Genomic DNA, 20,131 nt, shown 5'->3' on the forward strand with positions numbered 1-20,131 from the left:
CACTCATACTAAACAGTCATTTCTCTGCCCAAAAACACAGTGTTCAGCTGGGTTGACATCCCCCGAGGAAAGAAAGTGGCAGAAGTGAGGGGGAAGAAATCACTGTAACTTGGTTGAAGAATTTTACCACCACTAGCATGTGATGGGAACAGTTAATTGAATTAGCCACCTGCGGGCAGCAGTAGCCACACCGGGCCCAAAGCAGCCCAACAGACAGGCCGGTGTCGAGGGAAGGAGAGCCAGAAATGCAGCACACATAAGCGTCAGCAGAATCAAAAACAGCAGCCAAGAATATCCCTCTCAGCATACAGAACAGTAAAGACACAAACCAAATACATGACACAAAACACCCTTCATTCTACCAACTTTTCCTCTCAAGTAGTCTAAAAAAAGTATTGTGGAAACTCTCCAACATGAGGAGTAAACGTTGCGGGTTGAGAGTCCTTCTGCTGTTGCAGCAATCAGACAGCTTGCAGTCATCTTCTGTAATGACTATCACAGTTTCCTTCCTGTGCTAGCTGCTAAAATCGTTTGAGATTAAAATGAGGGCTTACCTCTCCAGTTCTCTGAATCTTTTAAATATTCTCCTGCTGCCACAAGATAAGGAAGAAGAAGAGAGCGAGAGGATTGCTGTCAGCCCTGCCAGCTTGCTACCACAGCACTGGAGCCTAGAAAAGCCTATTCAGTCAGCCACTGAGGAGCTGGGTAGAGCATCAGAAATGATAGTTCTACATTTCAACACTAATGGCCTGGTCTGAGGGCTCCCTTGTCTATGCTACTGAGTGCGAAAGAACATTGTGGTAGTCACAGGGTCACTAGCCAGTGTTCCTGTGGTATTGTTCACTTCACACCCCTGTGCATCCCTTCTCCTTCCATCATTCTCTCTACGCCGGGCCGAGTGTCTCTGAGCCATGGGAAGACCTAATGGGTGACTGACCACATTTGCATTTACATTACAGTACATGGATTACATTTGGGGTGATTAACCATGGAGAAACGTTGTCCCTATAAACAATGGTTTAGACAAAATATGCTAAGTGATTTAGCTTAAACATGTGCACCAGTGGCGGTCGGTGCCTTTTAAAATGAGGGAGGACCATCTTTTTTAAATGTGCATGGCCTTATTTATATTACAGCATATTAGATGACTGTCATTCATATTCCATTCACCCAGCTCATCGTAACATCAATAGGTTTAGGCTACTAAATGATACAAACATTTTCCATATACCCATCATGAGGTTGCTACTGTACAACCTAGCCTATGAATTAAAGTTTACAACGTAGGTGCACAGGTTGAGATAAATATTTGAGTATTCAAGGTGACAGACAGTGACACATTCAATGCTGCCTTGCACACTCTTGCCTGCATCTAGCTGATCTAGTGTGTAATCATTAGTCCAACAGTTGCAAACGAGAGTTTCTATTGGACAAATTCAGTTATGTTTATCCCCGTTCCCTTCCATGTGCTTCCAATTAAGAAATGTTTTTCAACAGAATCAGTGGAATGAATACACCCCTGATAACCTCAAACAGTTCACTTTCACAGCAGCCACATACAAACACCATGATAATTTGCTCTTTGTACAATTCCTTCACGTATCTACGGGCTCTCCTCATCTCACTTTTTCCCATGGCTTGTGGAATGCTAGCAGCTACACACAGCATACATCGTTGCCGCCATTTTAGCTAACGTCATAGTCAACATAGCTAGCTACTATAACTAACGCGTTAATAAACCCACTAAAATAATGCAATACAATGTACAGCAAGCAGTTTAGCAGTTACACCGGCAGGCCCCAGTGGCAATAAATGTTTAAAACCAAAATCTTACCTTGATAATATATTCAATTTTATTTGGAACAGCAAGCCACACAAAATTAAATGGCCTATTTATATAAAGCATTTGAATTAAGAGGACAGAAATGATTAAATATTAAAGCATTAGAACTTTTACTAAAAGCTTCAGTCATAGAAAAGTTATACTTAAATCCAAACTAGTTCTCTAGCAGATGAGTAAGAATGTCTCACCCCATGTTCAAGAATGGCCTTTTTCCTTTTATTCAGATTACAACCTCCAAAATATCGCTATTTTTAAAGTTGGTTGCAGTAAAACGTTGGTTGCAATTTCAAATAATACAACAAATATTATGGTTACTCAAATGTCCTAATTGATTTTTTTTATGAAGTATAATCTTCGTAAATGATATCATAGGACTGGTGCAGTTATGTCACACATGCAGCTAACAAAAATATATGGACATGGTCTGTCTCTACCCAAAAATACAACCAACTAATTGGAGCGTTACCGCAAAAATGGTAAAGGGAAGTGGAAGGGGGATAAAGTAAGGAACTTGTCTGTCGACCCTGCATTAAAAACGAAAATTGGTTAAAGAAAATTGTGATACATAAAAAAGTATACCAGTTTAATTTAAGAACCAAAACTGACAGTTGTGCCATATAGTTGGGAAGAGATTTCCGATGTACCGATTCCACGGTACATGGTTTATGAACTGATACGCAAAATGACACCAGATTCAAAACGTATAATTTTTCAATTTAAATTATACAACATTTTTGCAACCAATAGAATGTTATATACTGAATATGGGGGATATACCCATCCCAGCTCTGCAGATGTTGCTGCGAAGAGACAGAAACATTATATCATTTGTTTCGGTACTGCCCATATGTAACTTGTTTTTGGTGGCAGGTCCAAGAATTGCAACATTTACCTGGAGCTAACTCTGTAAATAGCACTGCTGGGTGATTTGAAAAGTCATAGTCAATCGATCAATAATATAATCATACTTTTAGCAACAAAATGTATCTTTAGTTTACAATCTGTAGAAACTATGAGAATAGAAAGGTTCAGAACTTTTCTGAAACATAACAGCACAGTTGAATGATTTGTAAATCAATTTGTAAAATATACTGTGCCTGTAAAATGTAAATAGGTTCAGAACTTTTGTGAAACAGCAATTAAAAAAATATCTCAAAAAGGGTTGAGGGAATCTGAAGGATGGGATTCAAAACAAAACAAATATAACTATTGTAAAATACATTGTGTCCGTAAAATGTATATAGTATGTATAAGTTGAAAGTAAAAGCCTAAGTGGTGATGTTCACTAGTTTACTAGTTTACTCCAAGTAGGCTAGGGTTGGTAGGGTTAGGGGAAAATAATAAAGGAATATATATATATATATATATATATATATATATATATATACAGTCATACGTTTGGACACAGCTACTCATTCAAGGGTTTTTCTTTATTTTTAATATTTTCTACATTGTACAAGAATAGTGAAGACATCAAAACTATGAAATAACACATATGGAATCATGTAATAATCAAAAAAGTGTTAAGCAAATCAAAATATATTTTAGATTTGAGATTCCTCAAAGTAGCCACCCTTTGTCTTGATGACAGATTTGCACACTCTTGGCATTCTCTCAACCAGCTTCCCCTGGAATGCTTTTCCAAAAGTCTTGAAGGAGTTCGGCACATATACTGAGAACTTGTTGGCTGCTTTTCCTTCACTCTGTGGTCCAACTCATCCCAAACCATATCAATAGGGTTGAGCTCAGGTGATTGTGGAGGTCAGGTCATCTGATGCAGCACTCCATCACTCTCCTTCTTGGTCAAATAGCCCTTACACAGCCTGGAGATGTGTTGGGTCATTGTCCTGTTGAAAAACAAATGATAATCCTACTAAGCGCAAACCAGATGGGATGGCGTATCGCTGCAGAATGCTGTGATAGCCATGCTGGTTAACTGTGCCTTGAAATCTAAATAAATCACTGACAATGTCACTAGCAAATCACACCTTCTCCTCCATGCTTCATGGTGGGAACCACACATGTGGAGATCATCAGTTCACCTACTCTGCGTCTCACAAAGACATGGCGGTTGGAACAAAAAATCTCAAATTTGTACTCATCAGACCAAAGGACAGATTTCCACTGGTCTAATGTCCATTGCTCGAGTTTCTTAGCCCAAGCAAGTCTCTTCTTATTATTGGTGTCCTTTAGTAGAGGTTTCTTTGCAGCAATTCGACCATGAAGGCCTGATTCACGCAGTCTCCTCTAAACAGTTGATGTTGAGATGTGTCTGTTACTTGAACTCTGTGAAGCATTTATTTGGGCTGCAATTTCTGAGGCTGGTAACTCTAATTAACTTATCCTCTACAGCAGAGGTAACTTTGGCGGTCCCCATGAGAGACAGTTTCATCATAGCGGTTGATGGTTTTTGCGACTGCACTTGAAGAAACTTTCAAAGTTCTTGAGATTTTCTCTGACCTTCATGTCAGTCAATGATGGACTGTAATGATGGACTGTCATCTCTCATTGCTTATTTGAGCTGTTCTTGCCATAATATGGACTTGGTCTTTTACCAAATTAAATGCATTCCAGGTGACTACCTCATGAAGCTGGTTGAAGGAATGCCAAGAAGCTGTCATCAAGGCAAACGGTAGTTACTTATAAAATATATTTATACTTGTTTAAACCCTTGTTTGGTTACTACATGATTACATATGTGTTACATTGATGTAAGCTACAATTTATCTGAAATATTAAATCTGATCTACCTTCCATTACTCTTGACTTGGAAGAGTTCCAGTGTTGGATAGCCATAGCCAGCTCTGTTCGAGTAAGCTAAACTAGCTAGCTGCATTCGCTAGCTAGGTAATTCAAAGCGAAAGAAAAATACTATGAAATTTAGCTAGCTAGCCATCTCTCCCTCCCTCTCTCTCGCTTCTTCTTTATTTTTTAAGAAATTAATTTGTTCAAAACTGTTCAACTATCATCTTTCTCTCTCTTTGAGCCAAACACTCACCACATTGTATGTACTGCAGTGCTAGCTAGCTGTGGATTATGCTTTCACAACGAGATGAATTATCCGATCCTTTGATTGGGTCGACAACATGTCAGTTATTACTGCAAGAGCTCTGATGGGTTGGAGGATATCCTCTGGAAGTTAACATAATTAGTGTGCTGTTGAGGCTACTGTAGACCTCCACTGCAAAACAGTTTCTTTTAATCAATTATTTGGTGACGTGATATTATTTAGTATAGTTTTATCTAAAAAGTATTACTTTTTTAATGTTTCACAATTGATATTTTCATGAAATTCACTGAGGAGGATGGTCCTCCCCTTCCTCCTCTCAGGAGCCTACACTGATGTGCACTTAAACAAAGCTGTGATTACTCCCCATGCAATGTCATCTGTTTTCACCATAAGCCTCATAGCAGCACAGGGGTTACAGTTGGTGTATGCAAATTAAATAAAGTGTCATTTTAGGGATGAGGGGCTGTGTTAACTATAGTACACAAACACAAATTGTTGTCATAACCACATCCTTACACTAGCTGCTTGATTCAGAGCCTACATTCTATGTATCCCATCTATGTACAGCATATCCAACATAACATTCAACCTTGGTCACAATCAAACTCCAAATACCATGTATTGATTGATATACAGTCAGCTCAACCCACCACCAGTTTTCAACTCTGTCTGACAGGATCACAACAGCACCCACTAAACCATTCACCAGAATCCAATCAGTTATTTTGCATAAAAGACACATAAAGCATTGAAAAGTAAAGCAATGCAACCAAACCATTCTGACAAATCAAAAGTAATTCCATTGTAGAATGAATGGTGTGCATCTCTCCTGGACCCCACAGCCGTATGTAGAGCTTATGACGTGCACAAAGACATGTTATTTCAAGCTAATGATGACACGTACATAGCCTCAGACATTAGCATTTTCAAACCTAATCCAGACTCCAAATAAATCATCAAGTCATTCACCCAAGACTTTCTGTCTTTAACACTGAGCACTTTGTACTGTCGAAAAGATGGCTGACACGAATGTTCACTATGTTAGTAGCATTGTATTTAAACTGGCCAAGCACACACAAGTCGTTATGAGACAGTTCCCCTTTCAGTCTGTTGCTTATTCTAAGGGGGGGAAATCCTACTGCAGTTCTCAATTGTTGACATTGACATGTGGTGTAGAAATGCTGTATGAAATTGCAAATACAAAAAAGGGGGATGACTACAGTATTGATGAATGAGCAGAAAATACATTGGCTGGGTTCACAGGAGGTTGGTGGCACCTTAATTGGGGAGGACGAGCTCGCGGTAATGGCTAGAGCGGAATCAGTGGAATGGTATCAAATACATCAAACACATAGTTTGTTGCCATTCCATTTGCTCCATTCCAGCCAGTATTATTAACAGTCCTCCCCTCAGCAGCCTCCATTGTCAGGGTTACAACCAACCTAACAATACAGAATAAATGTGTTCTTGCTGTTATAACAGTAATGCAGCGTAGTCAACTACAGTTTATAATTGCACAATCTTATTGCACTGTGTTGTTGTATACCTGAACATGCAAACTTAACTATGCTTGTGTATGATCGAGGGGCAGACATTAGTTCACCTGCTGCTTGGGTTATTCTGACTTTCCTATGCATCTTTCAATATTCTAATTCAGTCATCATGTTCAATGGTTGTTTCACACATCTTATTGCAGTGTTTTCCTGGCAAGAAGTATAAGATAGAATCATGAGCCCAACTGAAGCAGGTTTGATGCCTATCCTTAGTATAACAAAGTGTGGTGAAATTTTAAAGTAGCCTGCTATCACCTGCTACTCAATAACAGTGTTTGGGTTTTTATATTCACACATGGAGCATCAGACACCACAGTGATCAATACCAAACCTCAGTTAATGACGTCTTCACGGATGTCCTCAATCAATGACCACGTTCTGTCCAAACTCCAAACTCAAAATTACACCCTACCACACATCAGACAGCCTGATTTAAGTGATAAATAAAACCATAAGCAAGGGGGTTTGGAAATCGAGAGGATTTGGACACTGGACAGCCACGTACTGTATTTTGGATATTGAATACAAATTAAACATTGGTGGAGGTACTGACTTTCTCAGCTGAGCAGACAATGAAATTGTTACAAGTGATGATTGGTCGCACGTTTGAACACACCGTAGACTCAGAAAGACAGCGTTAAACATAGCTTCATCAGAGATGACTTGTACACAGTAACCACAGCAAGCAGAGTATTTGAAAATATGAATGGACTATCCTGTATCATGAGAGTCTTGCAAAAAAAGCAACGAAAGTTATTGGAGGGTTAAGCATGTTCATGGATCACGTATAATCATATTGTAATCTGAATATTCATTAGAAGTTATGTAAGTATGGGTCATAACAGCACGGCAAGCCTTTAAGCTCAGTCTTAGACATTTTCAGCGTATAAAATGCAAATACTTTGTCGTTAATGTTTGTTATTTTGCAAACTATTCTGGTAGACTAACCAAGCCAGATAAAACTGTGGTGTAGTAAAAAGAGGCTGTAATATTTCCCTGTAATATAATGGCCAAGTAGTGAGGAATAGACAAACAAACAAACAGACAGACAAAGAAGTCTCCCCGTAGAAAACATGTTACATTTGTTGAAGCACAACAAACATGTAGGTCCACTGCAGTGTGCGATGGGTCGACCCATTCTGTCTACTGTTGGCATCCCACAGTTTATTACTGGCCTACTGTAGTGTGCGATGGGTCGACCCATTCTGTCTACTGTTGGCATCCCACAGTTTATTACTGGCCTACTGTAGTGTGCGATGGGTCGACCCATTCTGTCTACTGTTGGCATCCCACAGTTTATTACTGGCCTACTGTAGTGTGCGATGGGTCGACCCATTCTGTCTACTGTTGGCATCCCACAGTTTATTACTGGCCTACTGTAGTGTGCGATGGGTCGACCCATTCTGTCTACTGTTGGCATCCCACAGTTTATTACTGGCCTACTGTAGTGTGCGATGGGTCGACCCATTCTGTCTACTGTTGGCATCCCACAGTTTATTACTGGCCTACTGTAGTGTGCGATGGGTCGACCCATTCTGTCTACTGTTGGCATCCCACAGTTTATTACTGGCCTACTGTAGTGTGCGATGGGTCGACCCATTCTGTCTACTGTTGGCATCCCACAGTTTATTACTGGCCTACTGTAGTGTGCGATGGGTCGACCCATTCTGTCTACTGTTGGCATCCCACAGTTTATTACTGGCCTACTGTGTTCAACCTTTTTTTTTCTTTATTGCTTTTTTATAACAAAACTTCAGCTTAAAAAAAATCTTATATTGTAGTTTTTTTCCCCTATTTTTCTTATAAAATCTTACAAAAAAATCATATACAATTATATCACATGATTCTCTGGCTTTTGTCTTGTTGAACATAGAGGACATGTAAGTTTTTTTTTTTTGCACAAGATGTTATAGAATATGCATTGAAATAGGTTACTACAGAGTAGCAAAATGAGGATACACAGACTAAATGTACAAAAATGAAATGCATGCATACATACATACATTACAGTGCCATGCGTACAGTCATTTTGGGAAGTCAATGATTTCAATTGGCATTTTGTTCCCATTATATTAAATGTTCATGCTTTCTTGCTATACATACATGACATGGCTTTTACAAAATGCAGAGATACCAACAGCTGCAGGTGTTGTAGCTAGCCTATACCCCTCACTAAACTATGTCTGGTTCAAAGGGACCAGATTCTCTCTGGCTATTTAGGTTTAAATGCTTATGATTAATCATCACCACAGACAAGAGATTTGAAAATGAAATTAGGGATTTACCTTGTCAACATTTTTAACATGAGAGATTCATTCTTCGCTAACTCTGAGACAAAGAATTTTGTAAGGAGGATGATTATTTCATGATGGAGGACCCCTTTAATTGCATTTATTTCACTAACGGAGGAATGGGAAAGCCCATGTGCACTTAAAGGCTTTATCTTGATAACTAGCGAACTATCATACTGAAGTATAAACCACTCTTCTTTTCTTTACATTAATATGTACGCCTACAACATGATGCTTTCACGATGGTTAATTCTACTAACCCTTTTTCTCATGGAAGCTTCTCTAACTTTTGGTCCAAACACACACAAATCTGCTTCAGCTGCCCTGCTAGCTTTATCTGTCCTTTCTGAGGAGTACCTCAACCCTTTCAAGCCACATATAAAGAAAGCAATGCCTTCTCAAAGTCATGACTTTCAAATAAGAATAACCTAAGGACAGCCACATCCTTTTACATGAGAGGCACTCTGTCACATGCCACAAGCCACTCTAAGATAATGTGTCAGAGGTCAGTGATGACTATCTCCTGCAATCTGACCTTGAGAGTGTGCTTCTCAGCCCTTACAGAGATCGTATCCAGACGTTGCTAGTTAATGGTTTTCCCCAGGGGGAGAGGGACTACATTTTGACCACTCTGGATCGTAGAGAGGCTACTGGAGGAGAACGTTGATATTCTCTGGAAAGTTCTAAAGTACATCAAGCATGGGACAATAAAAGCCATTGGAATATGAATACCAATGGTTGCTTAAACTAGAATAATTGTGATGTATGACATTGCTTGTGAGGTTAGATCCAATAAGACGTCTTTTACGTCATGGTTTCATTTGACAGAATGTCCACATTTTACAAAACAAATCAAGAAGTGTTTTATCTGCAACCCAAAAGTTGTTTTTCTCTCTAATTATGTGGCACCATAGAATTTCACACAAGCAAAAATAGCTAATATACAGCATCTCTGATTAAATAATGACCTAACATGTAGCCTGTCGTGTCTAACCCACCCAATCATTTATTTTGTTCATGACCCATAATCATGGGCCAATAGAACACGTGACACTGAAATGTGTTAAACACTAACCATGCCTCGTCAACCATGATGTTCAGATGACCCCATATCCGAGCCCAGTTAGTGTGGCAACACAACCTTTAACCTCTGCAGTACTCCATCCTTTGGGTTTTACTGCTTTAAAAGAGGCCATTTCACACCTAGTTCATTCTGCTAGGTTTTCTAGAACATGCATGACTCTATTAAATTACGTACCTTGCTGCAGTTCCACTGTAATTGTTGGCTAAGAACAGATGTGAAAACAGAAATAAAGCAGATATACTTGTCTTCCTGTAAAATGTACCTTGACAATTGTACTGTGCAAGATCATTTTTCATAATGGACACAGTGTATGCCATCTGCCCAGTTCAGCTGTTCGCTTGGGTGTTCACCGAAAAGACAGAATGGAATGTACTGTTGGTATTCATTATCTCTGTGTACTCTCAAACAAATTCTAATGTATAGATCCTTCTGCCTGTCATTCATCAAACTAATCATACTATAAGGGTGGTCATATATGCCAGTGAATGGCCAGATTTACTATGACAAATGGTAGAAAAGAATTTAGATAACCTTGACAACCATCCTGGAGGTAGACATGTCTCTCATTGTCATGCTAGCATGCTTTGCTCAAGGTACTGTACATTTACAATTGTTAAAATAAGATGTATTATTCACATACACATAACACTGTAAGTGAATGTAGGCGTTTGTAGTTGCGTCCTGGCTGTGTGCATGTGTCTGCATGAACAGCAGAGGGAACCATGAGCAGACTGTGCAGATAATATACACTGTCCCATCCAGTTTGAAGGCGTAGCTGATCTATAGGTCTGATCTGGTCTGGTCTCTACTCTGGACAGCATGGCTGCTGGCTGTCTGGCTGGGTCACGGCTGCTAGCCTATCTATCTCCCTCCTCCCTCTGAGGACCAGTCAGCTCTAACCCCTTGGGCCCTGTGAGGTGCTACACCGCATGGCCACCTTCACTTTAGGAAAGGCTTCCAACACCTCATCCACCAATCACTGAAGACCGTCCCGCTGACGCTCAACGTTCGCCGCTCACCGCTCACAGACACACGGCCTCTCAGACGTTAGTCACGTGATCAGGGTTCTCCCTGACTTCAATGCACTCTATCTCCTCCCTTTCCCTCACTCTCTCCCTCTCCATCATCTCCCGCTCCCTCTCTCTCTCTTTCCGTTTGGCCCGTTTCTTCTTCTTGTGCCTTTTTTTGGACGGGGGGAAAAACGTTAGAAACACAGGCAGGATAACGAAACAGTGCAGCACTGTGCAGCCTGCGGTGAGGAGGGAGCACTTGAACAGTGTGTAGGTCAGGTTGGAAGGCACAAACACCAAGGGCAACATCCCAATGATGAAACAGCAGGCATTTTGCAAAATGGCCGCCCCGTGCTCCTCCAGCGAGATCTTAATGCACTGGGTCCTGGTGTGCTCCGTGGCCAGTACGAAGGTATACAGGTGGGGTGCACAGTGATCCATGGCAAAGTTGAGAGTATAAATAAGGCACAGGATAGAGATGCTGTCCATGTGTACATTCCAGAGGGTCATGAGGCCCAGGACCCCCAGCTCTACGGAGGTGACGGTCAGGATCAACCAGAAGTTCCCCAGAGGGTTGATGACCAGGAAGAAGGTGAGGATGAGAATGGTGAGCACACTGAAAGCTGAGGTGAGGATGGGCGACACTACGGAGGAGCTGTAACGGTCCATGAAGACAAAGGTGGGGTTGAAGACAATAAACTTGATGTTGTTGATGAGCGATAGTGGGCGGAGCCTCTCCAGCAGCTCCACCACCTCCTCCCGTGTCTTCTCCGTCGTCCGTGCCACCAGGTACATCCTGGACGCGATGATCTCCATTTCATCTCCATCTGTCTTGGACAGAATGATGTCCTCCATGAAGTGCTGATACTCCGGGCTGCGCAGGAAGGAGCCCTGCAGGATGGTGATGAAATCACTTTTGGTCGAGGCGCTCACATTCACCACCTTCAGATACTGAAAGTAGTTATCCATCCAGGAGATCTTGTTGAAGCCGTGGCTCAGCGTTGTGAGGTGCTCCTGCACCGTGGAGTTCCAGTACTCGATGGGCTCATAGATGTAGAAGCCGATCACGGGGCTGTAGTTACTGAAGTACTTCTGCTGGGTCGTGGCGTAGGACACACTGGGCGTGTTGCTGGCTAGGAGGTTGACGATGTTGGATCCATCACTGATTTGTAAACATCCCATGAAGGAGAAGGAGGCGTAGATCAGGTAGAGGATGACCACGAAGGGCTTGACGTAAGTGTTGGTGATCCACTCTGTGTAGTGCTCCCTCAGGAAGTGCTGGATGAAGTGGTTGTGGTAGGGCAAGACCTCGTGGTGAGTGACGTGGTCATGGCCGTCGCTCATCATGGTCTTGAACCAGGTGGGCTGGCGGTCCAGGTACTCCACTGAGGGGATCTTACAGCAGAAAACACTGTGGTAGCGGTTCTGCTCCAGCTGACCAGCGAACACCAAGCAGGAACCATAGAAGGAGAACACGTAGAAGTAGTTGACCAGGACGGCTACGCACATGCTCTGGCAGAAGATCTTCACCGACTCGATGTTGGTGAAGGGGCTGGCACCCATGCCAAAGGTGATGATGTAGAGGGAACTGGTCATGGTATAGCACACCATCACGTCGGCGAAGGCGTCTGCCACGCGCTCCTTGAAGGGAAGGCTCTCTCGAGTTCTTCTCCAGCCCGCCAGGAGCTCAAACACTCCTTTGGTTCCATGACCTGAAATGACAGGAACACATACTTTGTTAATGCCAATGCCAGTGAATACACAGTATTCATGATCTGTGTCTAAGTATGGTAACATTTTAAAATTAATATAACACAACACATGCATTGTAAAAATTAGTTAAATCTGTGGGATTGTGAGCTATAAAAATAGACTTGAATAGACACACTCAGGGGCATATTCTCCATATTCACCCACACCCATATTACACACACACACACACACACACACACACACACACACACACACACACACACACACATTACACACATTTTACACACACACACAAATTACACACACACACACACATATTTTGACATATTTCTGGCTGGGAGTTGCCTGCCATGAATGTGTTGGCTTTGAAACATTTGAATAAATTTAACGCTCCTCCATCTAAATATTTCAGTGGGAGTTGTGGATTTGGCTCGTCTGCATGCTGTGTCCACACTGTTTTAAAGATTTCCTGAAAAATCTGCCTGGTTGGTTCCTTGCTCTCGACGGCGTCATAAATTTAGACTCATTTGACACAATGAAAAAAAGTTAATTAACTATAAAGGATTAGGCCAATATAATGAGTCAGGTGGATTTACTTGGCTTGCTTTTAGTTTTATTAAGCTGCGGTACAAGTCAATTAGTTAGTGTCAGTTCATTTAGATGGTGTGTGGGAATTTCACACTACAGTATACGCAGCAGTTTACTAACATTATTCAGTAAGGATGGTACCCATGATTTCCATTTTCTACATATCTGGCATTTCTGTGTATGATTGGAAAAGCCCTGGGTTACATTAATGTGATTTATGAGTCACAGGTGGGGAATGGATAATAACGTTGGGCCCATCTGGTAAAATATCCCCAGATAATATCTCCACTCCATTACCAAAGCCTTGGTCTGATGTCACCATCTTGATGTAAAACAGAAAAACGTATTAAGGCAGACAGGGACAGGGCTCCACTCACTTTGTGCAGACTAAGATGTATGTAAGAAAAAGGGGAATGAATTAGCCTCCACACACAGCCAATAACAAAGCTCCTCTCATTCCACGCCACCGAACCCCTGACAGGGCCATTATCATGAAACTCCACACTCGTAGAAAAAAAGGTGCTATCTAGAACCTAAAAAAATTACTTGGCTGTCCCCATAAGAGAATGTAGGACCCTTTCCACAGAGATAAATACAGTATGTTATCACTCCCTTCAGATGCTGCTATAACGCTGCATTTGTTAGCTAATGTAAGATGTGAAGCTGGCCATAAGCAGGGAGAGGATCTGGATAAAGAGGACTAGACGCCATGCGACGCGACGAGGCACTCTCGGCGTGATACAGATGTGTCCCACGTGGCTTTATGAATCCCTGTTGCATATTCTAATCATGGCTGAGTGCTGGGCTGGCCAAGGTCAGCAGCACTGCTGGCTGCTTGATTCATAGTCTGCTGCTCTGCCTCCCTCTGACACTCCGCCTGCCTGCTCGCTGTGGAATACACTGTGGCTGCTGTGTGTGAAGGGAGCTAGCGGGAATACACTGTGGCTGCTGTGTGTGAAGGGAGCTAGCAGGAATACACTGTGGCTGCTGTGTGTGAAGGAAGCTAGCGGGAATACACTGTGGCTGCTGTGTGTGAAGGGAGCTAGCGGGAATACACTGTGGCTGCTGTGTGTGAAGGGAGCTAGCGGGAATACACTGTGGCTGCTGTGTGTGAAGGGAGCTAGCAGGAATACACTGTGGCTGCTGTGTGTGAAGGGAGCTAGCGGGAATACACTGTGGCTGCTGTGTGTGAAGGGAGCTAGCGGGAATACACTATGGCTGCTGTGTGTGAAGGGAGCTAGCGGGAATACACTGTGGCTGCTGTGTGTGAAGGGAGCTAGCGGGAATACACTATGGCTGCTGTGTGTGAAGGGAGCTAGCAGGAATACACTATGGCTGCTGTGTGTGAAGGGAGCTAGCGGGAATACACTGTGGCTGCTGTGTGTGAAGGGAGCTAGCGGGAATACGCTGTGGCTGCTGTGCGTGAAGGGAGCTAGCGGGAATACACTGTGGCTGCTGTGTGTGAAGGGAGCTAGCAGGAATACACTGTGGCTGCTGTGTGTGAAGGGAGCTAGCGGGAATACACTGTGGCTGCTGTGTGTGAAGGGAGCTAGCGGGAATACACTGTGGCTTCTGTGTGTGAAGGGAGCTAGCAGGAATACACTGTGGCTGCTGTGTGTGAAGGGAGCTAGCAGGAATACACTGTGGCTGCTGTGTGTGAAGGGAGCTAGCGGGAATACACTGTGGCTGCTGTGTGTGAAGGGAGCTAGCGGGAATACGCTGTAGCTGCTGTGTGTGAAGGGAGCTAGCGGGAATACACTATGGCTGCTGTGTGTGAAGGGAGCTAGCGGGAATACACTGTGGCTGCTGTGTGTGAAGGGAGCTAGCGGGAATACACTGTGGCTGCTGTGTGTGAAGGGAGCTAGCGGGAATACGCTGTGGCTGCTGTGTGTGAAGGGAGCTAGCGGGAATACACTGTGGCTGCTGTGTGTGAAGGGAGCTAGCGGGAATACGCTGTGGCTGCTGTGCGTGAAGGGAGCTAGCGGGAATACACTGTGGCTGCTGTGTGTGAAGGGAGCTAGCAGGAATACACTGTGGCTGCTGTGTGTGAAGGGAGCTAGCGGGAATACACTGTGGCTGCTGTGTGTGAAGGGAGCTAGCGGGAATACACTGTGGCTTCTGTGTGTGAAGGGAGCTAGCAGGAATACACTGTGGCTGCTGTGTGTGAAGGGAGCTAGCAGGAATACACTGTGGCTGCTGTGTGTGAAGGGAGCTAGCGGGAATACACTGTGGCTGCTGTGTGTGAAGGGAGCTAGCGGGAATACGCTGTAGCTGCTGTGTGTGAAGGGAGCTAGCGGGAATACACTATGGCTGCTGTGTGTGAAGGGAGCTAGCGGGAATACACTGTGGCTGCTGTGTGTGAAGGGAGCTAGCGGGAATACACTGTGGCTGCTGTGTGTGAAGGGAGCTAGCGGGAATACGCTGTGGCTGCTGTGTGTGAAGGGAGCTAGCGGGAATACACTGTGGCTGCTGTGTGTGAAGGGAGCTAGCAGGAATACACTGTGGCTGCTGTGTGTGAAGGGAGCTAGCGGGAATACACTGTGGCTGCTGTGTGTGAAGGGAGCTAGCAGGAATACACTATGGCTGCTGTGTGTGAAGGGAGCTAGCGGGAATACACTGTGGCTGCTGTGTGTGAAGGGAGCTAGCGGGAATACGCTGTGGCTGCTGTGTGTGAAGGGAGCTAGCAGGAATACACTGTGGCTGCTGTGTGTGAAGGGAGCTAGCGGGAATACACTGTGGCTGCTGTGTGTGAAGGGAGCTAGCGGGAATACGCTGTAGCTGCTGTGTGTGAAGGGAGCTAGCGGGAATACGCTGTGGATGCCTGTGATGCAGCAACACATGGGGGGGAAGCATCAGGGAGAGAGGAGGGGGAGGGAAGGAGATCCCCCCCCAGTAATGAAGATGCTTGATCTCTCTGAGGCATGGTGTTAACTGTCTTTACTGTTTGAGACAAAGAATGCAAGGCTATGGAAGCTGGTAACTCGAAAGATAATATATAATTATATAATTGAGCACATGGGCATAGCTCTTTCTTTGATCTAATCCTTCTGTATAGGTAGAGTTATGAAACAAGTGAAGAACAAGACTGTAGTTTGGGGAATATGTTCAATCAATTTTTGCCTCTGGGCAAAAACTTGATCGTATTGATATAATACTGTTTAATGAATACACACTTGGAAGATTACAGTTTCACCTTGATTACTTTGAGGTCTACTTTTAAGAATTATGCTACTTTAACAAGAAACCACTATGTAAAACAGGGAATGGAACAGAATTTAAATTAAGGGGTGAGAGCACTTTCAGAAACAACATATTCACGAGTGTGATACTCATTCAGGCAGAGCAACCTCAAACAGTTGAGGAGACACTCTCACATCCAATATGCACACAATGTCTGAAATGCAATGTCTGAAAGAATCCAAACTCCTCAATCAAACATGAGGTCTGAAAACAGGGCTGCTCAAAGCGTTCCTCTAGACAGTGAATGTTATGCTCAGAATGTTCCATTTTGCAGTCCACTGGCCTTCCCAGGCATAAACCCTCATGCGCTGTAGATCCATACTGTTGGCAGCACATACACAATGGGCTGAGGTTAAGGCCTAGCATAGCTTCAACTCAAATCAATCTGCCAATAAAACAAAACCAGTGCCTCTTGATCCTTCACAATCTCATCTTAAAGATTGTCCTATCGCCATACGGACGGACAACCCTTAGCCAAACAGTCAAGACACATTGTAACCGACAGGACAGCCACACATCTCAGGACGTTTAGAGCCATGAGCAATAGGCTAGGGGGGCACACCTGCCGCACTCTCTCAAGAGGAGGGAAACGTTTTATGATGCTGTAAATTGTGTTCCTGACGGACGGAGGACAACACCCGGGGAATGATCTCAGACGCGGCATGCCATGAGGCAGTGGCCTACGGTGTCTCAAGAGGAGGCAGGCGGTGAGATGAAAGGTCGTGCTTCATGTCCACCACAGCTCCCAGGTACAACGTTCCATTGAGCTTAAGAGGGCAGTTTGTCAAAGGCCTCTGGTGGACCATTTCAGGCACAACACTGAGGAACTGAAACCCTTATTGGAAGTAGGGAGACCGCAACCCTGAGCCTGAGTCATTAAACCAAATTACAGCTCTAAAACTTCAGTGGCACACAGGCAGAAAACACATCAATCTCAGATGAGGAAAGGGATTTATAAACCACATACATTTGTCACAGGTAATGTGACAGAGCAAATATTGGATTATTTTTTGTGTGTGTATCAAACTCGATAAAAAGACAGATGAATAGTGTGTAATAGAGAAAGCGTCTTTGCGGAGTATAGCATACCAATATCGAAGTAAACTAATGTCAAATGTAACATCTTGACAAAATGTCTAATAAAACTAGGTGTTTAGATAATAACCTACTTTATAATATTATTTTTTTCATTATATTTCCCTCAGAACAACAAACTAGCTCTTGCTAGACTTTTGAGACATGTCTTTCGTTAGGCTTTCATTAGGCTACAGATTTCCAGTGCTGTCTACTCCAGAATATACCTTTTTTCCAAACCCTGGCCTAGTTAGCAGACTTCGTTCTCTCTGTAGGTGAGCTAATCCCTCTGCAGTGGATTACAGATGCAATGAGTGAAGCCTACAGTACTGTATGAGTGATAGAGGGAAGCCATGAAGACAGACCTACAAACACAGCGGCAGCCTAGCTAGCCTACACATGGGCATCACACGTGTTGCCAGCAGCACAGTACAGCACATCCACATCCACCCACTGCCTGCCCTGAGGCATGGAGAGGGAATGCCCAGCCATCTGGAGAAACTCACCACAAACAGTCAGAAGTGGAGGGATGTGAAACACACAAACACACACACAGAGGAACTATCAGGCTACTCCTTAAACCTGCAGCATGTTGGAAAACATATGAAAGATATAAAACCCGAAAGGTTGCAAGATCAAATCCCCGAGCTGACAAGGTAACAATCCGTCGTTCTGCCCCTGAACAGGCAGTTAACCCACTGTTCCTAGACCAGTTAACCCACTGTTCCTAAACCAGTTAACCCACTGTTCCTAGACCAGTTAACCCACTGTTCATAGGCCGTCATTGAAAATAAGAATTTGTTCTTAACTGACATGCCTAGTAAAATAAATCAAATCTGCTGACTAACAGAGCCACCTTGGGTAAATAAAGATTTCACTGCACTTGGAACATCAATCATCTTCAAATTCCTTTGACAGATGTATGATATACTGTACAAACAGAATCAGAGACTAGTTTGTTTTGTGGCTCTTTTATTTTGATTTTGATTGTTTGAGTGCACATCTAAAAACCCAAAAGTGGCAGAGTTTGCTCTACTGTAAACTTTCAGTTTCAGCCGTGAATCTTGATATTTCCAACAGGCGTGTGATGTGTCTTTAGGAGTGTGTCCCTGTGTGGATGGGGAAGATAGAACTGAATGTTTGATACTTCAGGAAATAAATACTGTCCCCTTTACTGTATGTGTGTCTATAGTTTTGTTTAATGTTGTGTTAAAACACATTCCACATTCACAGATGTAACAGGTTTTAAAAAAATACAATTAAAATATATAATAATAATTATAATAATAAAAATACAAAAAAAATACCAAAAAAAAATGTTTTTTTTTGGTGTATATATATACAGTGGGGCAAAAAAGTATTTAGTCAGCCACCAATTGTGCAAGTTCTCCCACTTAAAAAGATGAGAGAGGCCTGTAATTTTCATCATAGGTACACTTCAACTATGACAGAGAAAATGAGAAAAAAAATCCAGAAAATCACATTGTAGGATTTTTAATGAATTTATTTGCAAATTATGGTGGAATATAAGTATTTGGTCAGTAACAAAAGTTTATCTCAATACTTTGTTATATACCCTTTGTTGGCAATGACAGAGGTCAAACGTTTTCTGTAAGTCTTCACAAGGTTTTCACACACTGTTGCTGGTATTTCGGCCCATTTCTCCATTCAGATCTCTAGAGCAGTGATGATTTGGGGCTGTTGCTGGGCAACACAGACTTTCAACTTTCAGCTCCATACATGCATATAGGTTCCACTTTCAGGGGTACATCTTTTACAGTTAGGAGACATCACTGATAGTCAACCAAGGTCCTTTTCCCAGATTATTTTCAAAGGAGTAAAGGAGGGCAGACAGTGGATTTGTTAAAATTGATCTTTTAACCTGAAAACTTGCTATACTGAGCAATTGTGTCTAAAATGGGAGGGAGTGATTTCTCAGGGTTGGATATGTAGAGCAAGACATCATCCGCGTAAAGCGAAATCTTGTGCTGCAGGCCGTCTGCAGAGACACCCATAATACTTGGATTGCTCCTTATCAGCTCTGCCAGAGGCTCCGCCCCCAACAAGTAGAGCAGGGGGGACAGCGAGCACCCTTGTCTTGTGCCCCGTTCCAAAGGGAATCTGTCAGAGTTCAGTCCATTAGTAGTCACCATGGCATTTGGATGGGAGTATAGTGATTTAATCCATTTAATAAAATCTGGGCCCAAATTTAACTTTTCTAAGACTGAAAACAGAAAGCTCCACTCCATCCTGTCAAACGCCTTCTCAGCATCCAGTGAAGCCAGCAGGACAGGGGTCTTCTGTCCGTTTCCTTGATCATTAATATAAAAAAGATGGCGAATGTTATCAGAAGAGTATCTGTCTCTAATAAATCCAGTTTGGTCCGCTTTTATTATTTTGGGAAGAAGAGTGTTTTTAGTCTTTTGGCGAGCAATTGGGTAATTATTTTGTAGTCGAAATCCAACAAGCTTATGGGCCGGAAGGATGAGCAGGATAGGGGGTCCTTGTCCTTTTTGAGCAACACTGTAATGTGAGCTATGTGCATTGAGTCTGGGAGAACTCTGTTTTTGCAAAACTCCACCAGCATTGGCATGAAGATAGGGCTGAGCTGGGGCCAAAAAGCTTTGTAGAACTCTCTGGGGAATCCATCTGGGCCTGGGGACTTATTAGGTGGCATGGAGGTAATTGCCTCCAGGATCTCCTCAGGAGTGAAGGGGGAGTTGAG

General features: G+C 43.0%; 1 protein-coding gene across 1 annotated transcript in view; it reads right to left on the bottom strand.

The window, feature by feature from the left end:
• Nucleotides 1–10,453: 10,453 nt before the first annotated feature.
• The window catches only part of LOC115139359 (patched domain-containing protein 1), a 29,907-nt gene continuing 20,229 nt past the window's right edge, over nt 10,454–20,131 (bottom strand). Inside the window, exon 3 of the mRNA XM_029676637.2 lies at nt 10,454–12,503. Within this exon, the coding sequence (XP_029532497.1) occupies nt 10,822–12,503 (1,682 nt within the window). The 3' untranslated portion in view covers nt 10,454–10,821. The remainder of the gene's footprint in view (nt 12,504–20,131) is intronic.

Source organism: Oncorhynchus nerka, linkage group LG13 (genome assembly GCF_034236695.1).
Source record: "Oncorhynchus nerka isolate Pitt River linkage group LG13, Oner_Uvic_2.0, whole genome shotgun sequence".
Taxonomy (NCBI): domain Eukaryota; kingdom Metazoa; phylum Chordata; class Actinopteri; order Salmoniformes; family Salmonidae; genus Oncorhynchus; species Oncorhynchus nerka.